This window comes from Carex rostrata, chromosome 23 (genome assembly GCF_964058835.1).
Source record: "Carex rostrata chromosome 23, lpCarRost1.2, whole genome shotgun sequence".
Classification (NCBI taxonomy): domain Eukaryota; kingdom Viridiplantae; phylum Streptophyta; class Magnoliopsida; order Poales; family Cyperaceae; genus Carex; species Carex rostrata.
In genome coordinates, this window is record NC_135940.1 from 5,015,621 (window position 1) to 5,028,556 (window position 12,936).

The 12,936-nt window shown below is 33.4% G+C and overlaps 1 protein-coding gene across 1 annotated transcript; it reads left to right on the top strand.

The window, feature by feature from the left end:
- The first annotated feature begins 1,117 nt into the window (after window positions 1-1,117).
- Window positions 1,118-4,076, top strand: LOC144574543 (laccase-14-like). Its single transcript, XM_078324509.1, has 6 exons — window positions 1,118-1,361; window positions 1,709-1,860; window positions 2,006-2,244; window positions 2,409-2,534; window positions 2,708-3,664; window positions 3,794-4,076. The coding sequence occupies exons 1-6, from the start codon at window positions 1,260-1,262 to the stop codon at window positions 3,922-3,924; spliced, it is 1,707 nt and encodes a 568-aa protein (XP_078180635.1). The 5' UTR covers window positions 1,118-1,259; the 3' UTR covers window positions 3,925-4,076.
- Window positions 4,077-12,936: the final 8,860 nt, after the last annotated feature.

Here is a 12,936-nt window from a genome sequence, read left to right on the forward strand (position 1 = left end):
GATGCAAATTAATTGTTGAGACGTGCAAACCAAGATAACAAGCCTAGCTCTAGCTAGTAGGCAAATATTATATATTAGTTGATCAGTAGCATTTTTTTCTTATCATGAAAAACAAGTAAAACGCTCAACTACAAATAACTGCTCCACTGTTACCAATGCGCATTAGAATTCCTAATTTCCTTCCGACTATATACACATAGTATAAGTTCCTTCTGGAACAAGTTATTATATTGTGACTGACTATATATAATATAATTAGCTACCACATAACGAAGAGTATTAGTAAAAACTATCTATTATTTTTTTATATATTCACTTAATTACTTTACATGGGTTGGTATATCAGTAAAATGAATCCATATTATTGGGAAGTTAAGCTTTGATGTGATGTTCATATACTAAAATCACTCTTTACAAATCCTAATATTTGTCTCCGCTGATCAGAAGAGAAAAATAAAAAGAAATTAATTGTGAGCATGGAAAGGAATTAACCAGTAAAAATTGAAACAGTGAAATCAAACAACAATCATATAAAATACAAGGTGTGCAGTGGGTAGGCAGACAGTTGGGGAACTAACTAATCTAATAATATTTATCTATAGTACAAATTACATCAGATACAGAGAGAGAACGATATAGTCAATAGAGATAGAGATAGAGATTTACATATTAGCTAGCCGCACTTAGAGTCTTAATTAGACGTCTAATTAAACAGATCGCCGCTGGATTGAATTAATTCATATATATATACAATTAATGGAACTCCATCTTTATATGCAATTATAATTTAAAGTGTTTGAAGTTTTGACAGCAAACAACATTTGAACAATGAACAGAGCAGCATATATGCAATTTGCTGTCAAAAGTTAAAACACTTCAATTTATATACCAAATATATATCAACTATGAAGCACGTGGACCAAACTTTAATTATCTGGATCGATCGAGTTGAGAAATAATTAAGCAAAGATTAATTGAGAACACGTATGTTGTCCCAAGTCCCAAGCAGGCTGCATCTAGGAACCAGGTCATGCTACCTGCTCCAACCATATTCATATACCAATCATTAATCAGTTCATATAAAGATAGCTGATCTCTAGATCTCCCCTTCCCTCCCATATTTATATATGCATTGCATTGCGCATATATGTGTGTCTCTGCGTGTTCTTAATTTATAGGCACTATAAATAAAATTAATGGTCATAAGTCATAGCATACTAATTATCTAGTGCTGTATATCGTGAGCATATATATCCGCGATGCAGCAGATACGGGTTGTGTCGTTCTTCATTCTTTCATTTGTTCTTCTTTCTGTAATTGCACAGTTTGCTGATGCAAAGATAGTCCGCCGCACTTTCCATGTAAGTATAACCCTTTTACAGCTAACTAGGGTACATAATTGAACCATATTTAAGCTTCACTGCCACACCATGCATGTTCATAATTAAACTATATCAGCTCTCTTTAAGATTCAAATCAGCATGACTTTGCATGGATCACTAATTCTGGAGGCCATTTTTTGTTCGTTCCTTCTTTCTTTCTTTTTAATTAATCAGTAACAGCACCTTGATCAACCTCACCAAATTACAACCATCAGGGATTTTTCAGTCATAGCATAAGCCAGTCATATATTTATATAGGCAATTAATATAATAATCAAAGTCCGTTAGTTTAACAACAGGACTTGTATCGATGGATGTGTGTATAGGTTGGAAACCTGACAATAACCCGGCTATGTCAAAGCACTGTCATTACTGCAGTAAATGGAAAAATACCAGGTCCAACAATTGATGTGCATGAAGGTGATACTCTTGTCGTCCACGTCATCAATGAATCGCCCTATGACCTTACTATCCACTGGTAATTATTTAATATTCAAACAGTTAATTTCAGAAACCAACCATTGATTGAGATATAACACATGAATAGAAGTAAATTTTTTCTTCTATCCTTTCTATATTTTTTTTGTTTGCTTTCTTTTTTTCTGGGGTTGGGGGCAACACAGGCATGGCATTTTTCAGAAATTAAGCCCTTGGGCAGATGGTCCAAACATGATCACGCAATGCCCAATCCGACCAGGTGGAAGCTACGCATACAAGTTCAACGTGACGGGCCAAGAAGGCACCCTTTGGTGGCATGCGCACGTGTCGTATCTGCGTGCCACCGTGTATGGCCCCCTCATCATACGGCCTAGAGAAGCATATCCCTTTCCAAAACCTGACAAGGAAACCACCATTATCCTAGGTGATTGAAAAATTAGTAATTGATTAATTATATAATATAGAAATCACACCAAATCATTGAAATCAAGGTTGCTAAATGCAATACATGTTGTTGCTACGAGGGTCATCAGTCAATAAAGGTTCATTTGAGCTTATTACTAGATTTGTATGTATGTATATGTTCAGGGGAATGGTGGAACGATAATGTGGTTGATGTGAATACTCAGGCGGTACTTACAGGCGGGACCCCAAAGATCTCTGATGCATTTACAATCAATGGAAAACCTGGTGACCGGTACAACTGCTCAAAAGGTGAATATTTCACTGTGCTGTTTACTTAATTTTGCAATTGTTAATGTTTACATATACTAATTGCAGATCTATCTATCTATCTATCTACACACACACACACACATGAATCCTAAATTAATTTAGTTTAGGTAAATGTTGACGTGACTTATTTTAAGTTTCTTTGGTCTTTCCAGATATGTACCGGCTAACAGTGGACAATGGAAAAACCTACCTCCTACGAATAATAAATGCTGCACTGGATCACCAACTCTTCTTCAAGATTGCCGGTCACTCATTCACAGTTGTGGCCATTGATGCAACATACACCAATCCTTACACGACCGATGTAATTGTAACAGCACCTGGACAAACAGTCGATGCACTTATGGTTGCTGATGCATCTCCGTCCCAATATTACATGTCTGCTAGAGCATATGCAAGCTCAAACAGCACATACAACAATTCCACCTCAACTGCCATTGTTCAATACAATTACAACACACCATCATCACCCACACCATTAAAAATAAAGGCAACAATGCCAGTCATGCCAGCAGCAACTGACACAAACACAGCGCACCGGTTCTACACTGGCCCAACTAGCCTGGTCAGGTCAGGTAACCCAACAGTACCACTACAAGTTAACACGCACATGTTCATCGCCTTTGGGCTCGGCCTGGCAGCTTGCCAGCCGCAACAGTTGCTCTGTAACCAGACAACAGGTGCACTAGCAGCGAGCATGAATAATGTGTCATTCCAATTCCCGACCGATATATCTCTTTTAGAGGCACATTACAAGGGTGAAAACAGTGTTTACACTGCTGATTTTCCCAATAAGCCAACACTGTTATACGATTTCACTAGTAATAAGATGAGCGTGGCTCCGTTTACAGAGAAGGCAACCAAAGTAAAGAGACTGAGATATAATGAGACAGTTGAACTGGTACTACAAAACACTGCAATTCTTGGAACAGAGAGCCACCCGATACATTTGCACGGTTTCAACTTTTTTGTGTTGGCCCGAGATTTTGGCAATTATGACGAGTTAAAAGCCAGAGCAATGTACAATTTGATCGACCCACAAGTGAGAAACACAGTTGCCGTGCCAGCTGGTGGATGGACTGTCATCAGATTTGTGGCGAATAACCCAGGTATGAAATATTAATATTACATTTAGAATTTTTTTGTAGAAGCTTTAGTTAATTCTTCCTTTTCTAGCTCTTACCTACTGGCTGTCTCATCATCATCATTTTTATTTTTCTGAACTTAATATATTGCAGGAACATGGATTATGCACTGCCACCTAGACATGCACTTGCCAATGGGATTGGCAATGGTCTTTGAGGTGGAAGATGGGCCCACTCCTGATGCCATCCTCCCTCCACCGCCATCAGATTTTCCTAATTGCTAAATTTAAATTACCTTTACTACATTTTGGTAGCCGCTACCGACATCACTTTTTGTTGCAAAAGCTAGCTAGTGCTGGAATTTTTATCAAGTGTATATATATTTCTGGTGTTGTTGATCGCAACGGATATAGATGCAGATATATATATTTATTGTCATTTTCATCTATAGGCTTTTTTATTTTATTTATTCTTAAAAAGTGAACATACTTCACTGGCTTCCACTTTATTCTGAAAGCCCGCACACACTACACTACAGTAAAAAAAAAAAAAGGAATGAAAATATTTAGTTCTAGAACGGTAATGTATACTGTATTAGAGTACCCGATTTCATAAGTTTCAACTAGGTTTACTATTACCTAAAATGTTAAATTGATAGGTAAACAATAAAAATTTGGAAAATTTAATAAAAAAAAATTAAGTTGGTAGTTATATATGCATTCCACATAAGCTGCAGCACAAACAGTTATTGCCGAGCTTGCTTGTCAAATACCAGAGTTCAGTTCATGCAGGTCACATTCACTATTAGCAGAAACTAGCTCATACTGGACAAATAACAACATAAAGAGTTGGACTTTGCCCCTGCCTTTTTTTTTTTTATAAAAATTGGAGGTCAAGTCATCAACTATTTAATATCCACAAAACATTGCTCTAAGATTGCCCTTTCGAGTAAAGGATTGCCTCCGCCTCTCGTTTAGCCCAATTTGTCCTTGTTTTAGATAATTGATAAAGAATGGAAACGACTTCGGTGTATCCAAGATTTTAAAACAAAGGATTTAATCATTTAACGAGTAAACAGCTGGTTTGTTTCTGCATTGCCTCGACGAGGCGCAGCTTGTCCTGTTGCAGCAGCAGCTTGTGCTCCTTGAGGCTGATCTGTACCAATCCAGAATCTTCCCTAGCCCTATCAGGAGTCCGCATCGTCTGCATTAACTCAAAAGAGCATTTTTTTGAGTTAATACATATCAGCCGTCTAATTTTAAACAGAGCCAATCTAAATTCTGCTTATAGTATTGGAAGCCTTTAATATTAGTGCAGATTTAAACTGTACGGATCTTAAAAGTGATCGAGAACAATCCATATGTATTAACTCAAAAGATTATTTTTTGAGTTGATGCAAACGATACAAATTCTCCCTATCAGCCCCTTAGGGTGTGCTCTAAACAAGAGGATGTGGAGGAAGGGAAAGGTTGTAAGTAGACGTTATCGTACTCAACTACTTACACACAATCATTATCATGAGTACAACTAATTATTTTTAAAGTTTTTGCAGCGGAATTAAGAATCATTTAAAACAAATCAAAGATCTTAGAAATCATAGTCTTTACGTATAAATCAATCAAATAGATTACATACCTTTCTTCATAATAAACTGTAGAACAACACTTGAAACGTTCTTCGCAAACCATCAAAAGAACTGTAGAACGATTTATCTCCTCTTTCTCTTTCTAAGCAATAACAACTTGTTCTTTATGAAATATTGATGATCATCCTTACTGTTAGAATACATATATATATCATATGCCTGTCATTAAAGCAATTATTATGTGGGAGATGAATATGGCACAGGACATTCGCACCCTTTAATTCTGTGGATAATAACAGACAGCCAAATGATGGATAGGATGGCTAATTGCGCACCAAGCATCTGTTATTATGCATCTGTCATTATGCACTCTTTAATTAAGATGCACCCTTTAATTAAGCTTGGATAATAGCGCACCCTGTCAGTATGCATCTGTAATAAGAGAAAAGGTTTTCATCCACCTTCTATTGTCCACAGTTTGTCCACAGCGTTATCCACTCCGTGTTTAACTAATTTTAACGGACACCGGTCTCCACTTCTGACCACTTACTCCGCCTGTTTAACCTTCCTTCCGTGCCTCTATTTTCTTTTTTGAATCTCATTTTCAAAACATTCCTTCTCCGATAAACTTGTTTCCTTTCTGAGACGATTTTTTTCCAATATTATTTCCTTGCTTTACGGAGACAAAAAATTTTGAATCTAAAAATCGATCGATATCTGAAAATTCCTTTTTCAGCAGAAGCGATGCACAGCGACGGCATCTCTGAAAATTCCTTCTCCGATCTCTTAAAATTCGATTTTTCAATTTGTCGCTTTCTTCAATCTGTAACTTCTCCGATGTCTTAACTTTTCTTCAATTTCTTGCTTTTTTCAATTTGTCGCTTTCCTTTTCTTTTACTTATATAATCTGCTTATGACATTTTTCATATCTGAAAATTCGTTTTTCAGCGGATGCGATGCACAGCGGATCTCTGAAAATTTCTTCTCCAATCTCTGAAAATTCGTTTCGCCGGATGCGATGCACAATGACGGCCGCGACAGCAGCGACAGTCGCAACGGCAGCAACGACAGCGACGGCCCGGCCGTCAACGAGATGATTGCAGAATTTTCCTATTATCTAGTTTAGTTTTAAGGAGATTCTGGTTGATCTTGATCCGATCTGGTAATACTTTGAGTCTAATCTAATTTGATCTAATATGTCAACTGTCGATCTAGTATGGTTTCTAATTTTTGATGGATCGGCAGTTTATTTTGTTGTTTTACAATATTGACCTTGTAGTTTACAGTATTCATCTTGTGGCTTTACAGTATTCATCTTATGGCTCTACAATATTTTACAAAATCTATCAAACAGGGAGGCTGAATTTGTAATGTCGTCGATTTAACTGTAGAAGTTATTTTAATGTATAAGTTTTTAATGTAGAAGTTATTTTTCCATAGTTTTTTTAATGCTATTCTGAATGTTGAATGATATAATCAGGTTTGCTATTTTGTGGTGAATATTATGGTTTTGTTGAACAGATGATTGATGTATGTATAGATTTAGAAATTTTACAGTATACATGGAATTGATTTATAGTTTAGATTTAACAATTTTACAGTATTGATTGTTTGTAGGTTGTATGTTTTGTTTTTGTAGTTTAAGTTGAAAATTTTGTATTTTTTACATTTTATTTTATCCTTTTCATATGCTTATTTTACATTATTGAAATTTTATAGTTTTTACGTTTTGTTTTTACAGTTTAAATTCACAATTTTACAGTATTGAAAATTTATATTTTTTAAATTATATTTAATCGTTTTCATCTGCTAATTTTACATTGTTGTAAATTTATAGTTTTTACTTTTTATTTTCACAGTTTAAGTTTATAATTTTACAGTATTGAAAATTGACATTTTTTAAATTTTATTTAATCTGCTAATTTTATAATTTTGTAATTTTATAGTTTTTACCTTTTGATTTCACAGTTTAACTTGATATTTTTACAGTATTGAAAATTGATATTTTTCAACATTTTATTTTATCGTTTTCATCTGTGAATTTTGCATGTCTATAATTTTATAGCTTGTACATTTTATTTGTATAGTTAAAGTGATCAATTTTATAGTATTCATTAAATCGAGAAAAAATAAAATAAAAATTAATCGGAAAATTTAATTTTGTCTTTTTATCACGTTTTTTGTCAAAATAACTGCTAATAACTAACACTAACTGCCAATAACTTCTTATAACTGCAATTTTCGAAAGTATAGTTTGAAAGTACATTTTTTTGTCCTGTTGTACAAGTTGTCATCTGTTTCTAACTATCATGGGACTAGTTCAAATAGTTGCTGGATGTTTTGTGATTAACTGATATATTTTATGTGATATATTGTATAATTATACAGCATTTAGAAGTAGGTTTACAGTATTCGTGCAAGTCAAATCTGTAGACAAATGGTGAACAAAAGTCTGTGGACAATTAGAGGATCAAACTTGTCATGCATGAACCTTGCGCACCTTTTAATTAAATCCTTTAATTGCGCAGAACCAAACAGGGCAATTAAATTACGTTATTAAAACAGCCCATTTAAATGTTTTATTTTGGGCCACAATTTTATTTCCTTACAAAGGTGTTTTTCACTGTACGGAGGTGACGTTCGTTAAATTGGGGCTGATCGGACGAGTAGGCCTGCTCCAGAAGAGGGGAATCGAAAGGGAAGGGAAAGGAGCATAACACCGTTCGGAGGTGACGTTTGTAATTGAAGATGGGTTCGGATCCGACAAATTTACCCAAATTTTGAGTTTTGATCCGACTATCCGATCAGAATTCCAGCTAATCCGGTCCAAACTAAAATTCGTGACAAAATTTTTAAAATGTTCGTACATATTACAATCGGATGGTCCGAATCCAAACTCAAAGTTTGAGTTACCTTATGAGATCTGAATTCTTTGAAGATACCTCTAACAAATGAAAAAATGATGAAAAATACAAATGTTATCATTTCCAAAATTTTGTCAAGATAATGAGATATGCTCTATTTGCAAGATAGGTAACAACCATTGATATGATCTAAAAACAATGATTGAAGAAGAACTAAACGGAATTAAAAATAAAAATAAAAATTGAAGAACGAGATAGAATGATTCAATGATTTTTGAGGAACTAAGTAGAATGAATCAAATAATTTTTGAGGAAATAAATAGAATTAAACAAATGATTTTTTAGGAACTAAACAGAATAAGTTTTTGTATAACTATAATATAATTATAAATAAAGAATTTGAACAACCGGTGGAGTTTCTATTGTGCGTAGATCGTCTTGCTTGATACCCATTCTCTTTTCTTGTATCTTGTTCATTTACAAAAAAATATGGTTATGCATTTTTCTGCCCATCTCAATTAACCATCATTTGAGAACAATAGTTGAGCTCGTATGTGGAGATTATTCACATTGGTTTCCAAATACACGGAAAAGCCCACTCCAAATTTTGACGAGTTTGCTAACAGAATATAAAGAATGCACAAAAACATTTTTGCTGAAGTTTCTAAGTTGGCGTACCGTGAAGATATGAAAACTTATTGACATTGGATAAGGATCAGGATAAATGTATTGGTTGGTTGTGGCCTTGTGGCTTGTGGGTTGTGTTTGATGGGGTTGGGTCTAGATGGAACTCGCTTGTGTTTCATGTTATCGACCCGATTAGGTTCTAGTTGTGCCTCAAGAATCGCACTATCAAGGCATAACTAGAAATTCAATCGACCTACGATTGGAACTAATTCAATGCAAAGATTAAAAAAAAAACTATACTACATTTCGACACTCATAATCTAATCATAAATTATTTTTCACAATTGGTACCAACTCATAAAACCAGATAGATGTTATACCAATATTACAATGTACTTGGATATTTAGGTTGATGGTAAATCGCACATTTGACATCATCAAAATCTTGCCGATATTTTTATTTATATCTAAAAAATAACCAATTCAGTTCTGTTTTTTCAAAACTACTCAAACCGGAAAATTTTTTTCCGGAAATAACCTTTAACACCGGAAACTTTTTTTCCGGAAATCGAATTCAAAAACCGGATAAAGTTTTTCCGGATAAATTTTTTCCAGATTCTTTTTCCGGAAATTTTTTTTCTAGTTTTTCAATTCAATTTCCGGAAAAAATAATTATGGATTTTAACCGGAAATTTTTTTTTACGAACTCGCACTGAATTCGTTTATAAAAACCGCGGAGTGTCTCGCTTTCACTCAGTTGTCTCTCACGGTAAGTTATTTAATTTTAAATTATTTAAATTTATAATTATTTACATGTTGTTATTTGTTAATTATATATATTGTTTAGACTAAAATAGTTTATAAATCTAGAATGATTTATAAATTTCCAAAATGGTTTAGAATATTGCCTTATTAATTTAGAAAATTCAAAAATAGTTTAGAATAATTTAGGAAATGATTTAGATATTGTCTTATTAATTTAGAAAATTGGAAAATAGTTTAGAATATTGTCCTATTTATTAAAAAAAATTCCAAAATGGTATAGAATAATTTAAATTTTTTAAAAATGGTCTAGAATAATTTAAAAAATTCCAAAATAGTTTAGAATGTTGCCCTATTAATTTACAAAATTCTAAAATCGTGTAGAATAATTTAAGAATATCCAAAATGGTCTAGAATAATTTAGAAAATTATAAAATGATATAGAATAATTATCAGAGGTCCGGACAATTTTTAATTACTCATATGTTGTTATTTTTTAAATTGCCAGACTAATCGAAACTAAAAATGACAACCATTTGTGTGAAAAAATTTATTGGAGGGAAAATCCAATACAATGATGACGGGATCTTTTACAGTACCTGAGCTAAATACTCATTACCGCTAACCGTGAACCACAGTTTTGATTATCTTCGAAATGAGATTTATAAATTTGTTGGGTACAATGCTAGTCAAGCAAATATGGAAATCCAAGCCAGGTTTAATATGTCCACCGATGGCCAACGTGACTATCAATTAGTACCGGTAATGATCCAACAATCGTTCGAAATAATTTTAGGAATTGTGTCGTCTTATCCACAAAGGTTACCGGTTCTGGAGTTATATGTAGAATTGGAACCGAACTATACCAGTCAGATTCCTGAACCTCGATCCCGACCTAGTACTAGTCGGAATCCACCATACTGAGATACCACAGCGATATCCCATCCCCGCTACTGTCGGCAAACATGGTATTCCCTAACATGTCAAGGATAAATCCACGGACATACCTAATTGCCAATATTAGAATGTGAGTACATTATTGAAAATGTAAAATACGAATAGGGTTTTAAATAAAAAAAATACTAACCACTTCAATTGTTGGTCAGTTGCATCTTCGGGCAATATTTTGAAGCGCTGACGGAGCACTTTTTTCGCCACATACATATCTGACTTTCTCTCATTGGCATCCTTTCCCCTCTTTTTTATTAAACCCTTGATTTCATGATCTTTTACGCCTAGCAAATTATACAGTCGGCCTTGAATACTTGTCGAGTCTGTAATTCCCGTTACCGGATCCCCCGAAATAGGCAAACCCCACAAGCAACTCACATCCTCCAGCATAACTGTAATTTATTTCACTTGTCAGTAAGAAATTAAAAAAAATAATTTGAATTAGTTAATACCTGTCATCTCTCCGAAGAGAAGATGAAAGGTGTGCGTCTCCGGACGCCACCGCTCAACGAGTCCATGAATGAGGGCTGTATCGAGGGCGATATCAGGTAATGTCGCGATCTGATATAAGCCCATTCGAATTAAAAACGGTGCGTACTTCTCGTTATAATCGCATTTGTGTCGATAGTGTCTAACGATCAAAATATCTTTACTCTAAAGTAGGAAAAAAAATCGATTACAATATAATTTGATTACTGACGAGTTATGAAAAATGAAATAAGTAAAGATGTTCCTAAAAATTTTAAATCATTTTAGAATTTTCTAAATTAATCGCACAATTTTCTAAATTAATAGGGCAATTTTCTAGACAATTTTTGGATTTTTTTTAAATTATTCTAGACCATTTTGGTATTTTCTAAATTATTCTAGACAATTTTGGTATTTCCTAAATTATTCTAGACCATTTTGAATTTCTAAATTAATAGAGCAATTTTCTAAAAATTCTAAATTATTTGGACAATATTCTAAACCATTTAAAATGAACTAATTAATCATATTATAAATTAAAATTAATATTAAAAAAATAAAATAAACTTGGATCGAAGAGCCAATCGATTAGATAGTCAGAGCTTCAAAATGGATCCGAAAATAAAAGAGTTTCCTAAAAAAATTCATAATCATTTTTTTAATTTTCTAAATTAATAGGGCAATTTTCTAGACTATTTTGGTAGTTTCTAAATTATTATAGACCATTTTGGTATTTTCTAAATTATTCTAGACCATTTTGGTATTTGCTAAATTATTCTATATCATTTTGGTATTTGCTAAATTATTCTATACTAGTTTGGTATTTTCTAAATTATTCTAAACCATTTTAGTATTTTCTAAATTATTCTATACTATTTTAATCATTTCTAAAATTCTAAATTATTTGGACAATATTCTAAACCATTTAAAATTAAATAATTTATTATATTATAAAATAAATTATCAAAAATTACCTTGGGAGGGGTCTGCCGTGGGGAGGAGGAGAAACCGAATGGGGAGAGGGAGAAGGGTCGGTCTCTTTTGTTGGGTAAACCTGGGTCTGGAATTTTTTTTTCGATTTTGGGACTTGAGTCCGAAAAAAAAATTTCGGGATTAGAGACCGGAAAAAATTTACCCGGTTTTAATCCAAAACCGGAAAAAATTTATTTGGGTTTTGAGTTCTGTTTTCGGAAAAAAAAAATTTGGTATTTGATGTTGAAACTAGAAAAAAAAATTTCGGTTTGGATAGTTTTGAAAAAACATAACGGATTTGGTTAACTTTATAATTTTATTTATTTTTTGGATGTAAATAAAAAATCGGAAATCTTGTTTGGCAGTTGCACAGAATGAGAACCGATGGCTACTTAATCCCTGTTGGCCCGTATCAGATTTCACCACTTATATAAATCATTACAATTATCATGATTGATTGTTTTGATGAATTAAACTGAAGCGATGCGAATTAAAAAAAAAAATTATATAAAAAATACTAAATTATTTTAAAATTTAAAAATGATCTTGACAAAGTGTGTGAGAGAAGTAGACTGTACAGGTTAAAATGTCATGTGTGAAAGTCATTGTCATATTTTACAGTGACTTATTTTAACCGTTGAGTTTCAAAGTGTCCTCGAAAGGAGAGATAGCACAATTGGCTAGAAAAATATCCTAGAATTGTTATACTTAAAGATCGAAAGTTCGATTCCCCCCACGAACCTTGGTAGCTACTACCAAGTTTTCAAAAAAAAAAAAGAGTTTCAAAGTGTCCTCTAGACGAGTGAGTGTCATCTGCGAAATTGCAGGGAACACAACATTATTAGCCGAGTCAAAATAATATTGGAATGTGTTTGAGTTATAAGGATCTGCTTTGAGATTTGTGCCATATTAAAACAAACGACTCAGATCTCATTCTATCCGTTCAAGTATTGAGTCCCTATAAATTCTCTCTCGATCGCGTTTTTTCAGAATCTGCATTCTCTGCATTAAGGCACCGTTTGAGTTAATTCAGAGAACCGTCCGATCAAAATGCAGACTAATCCGGT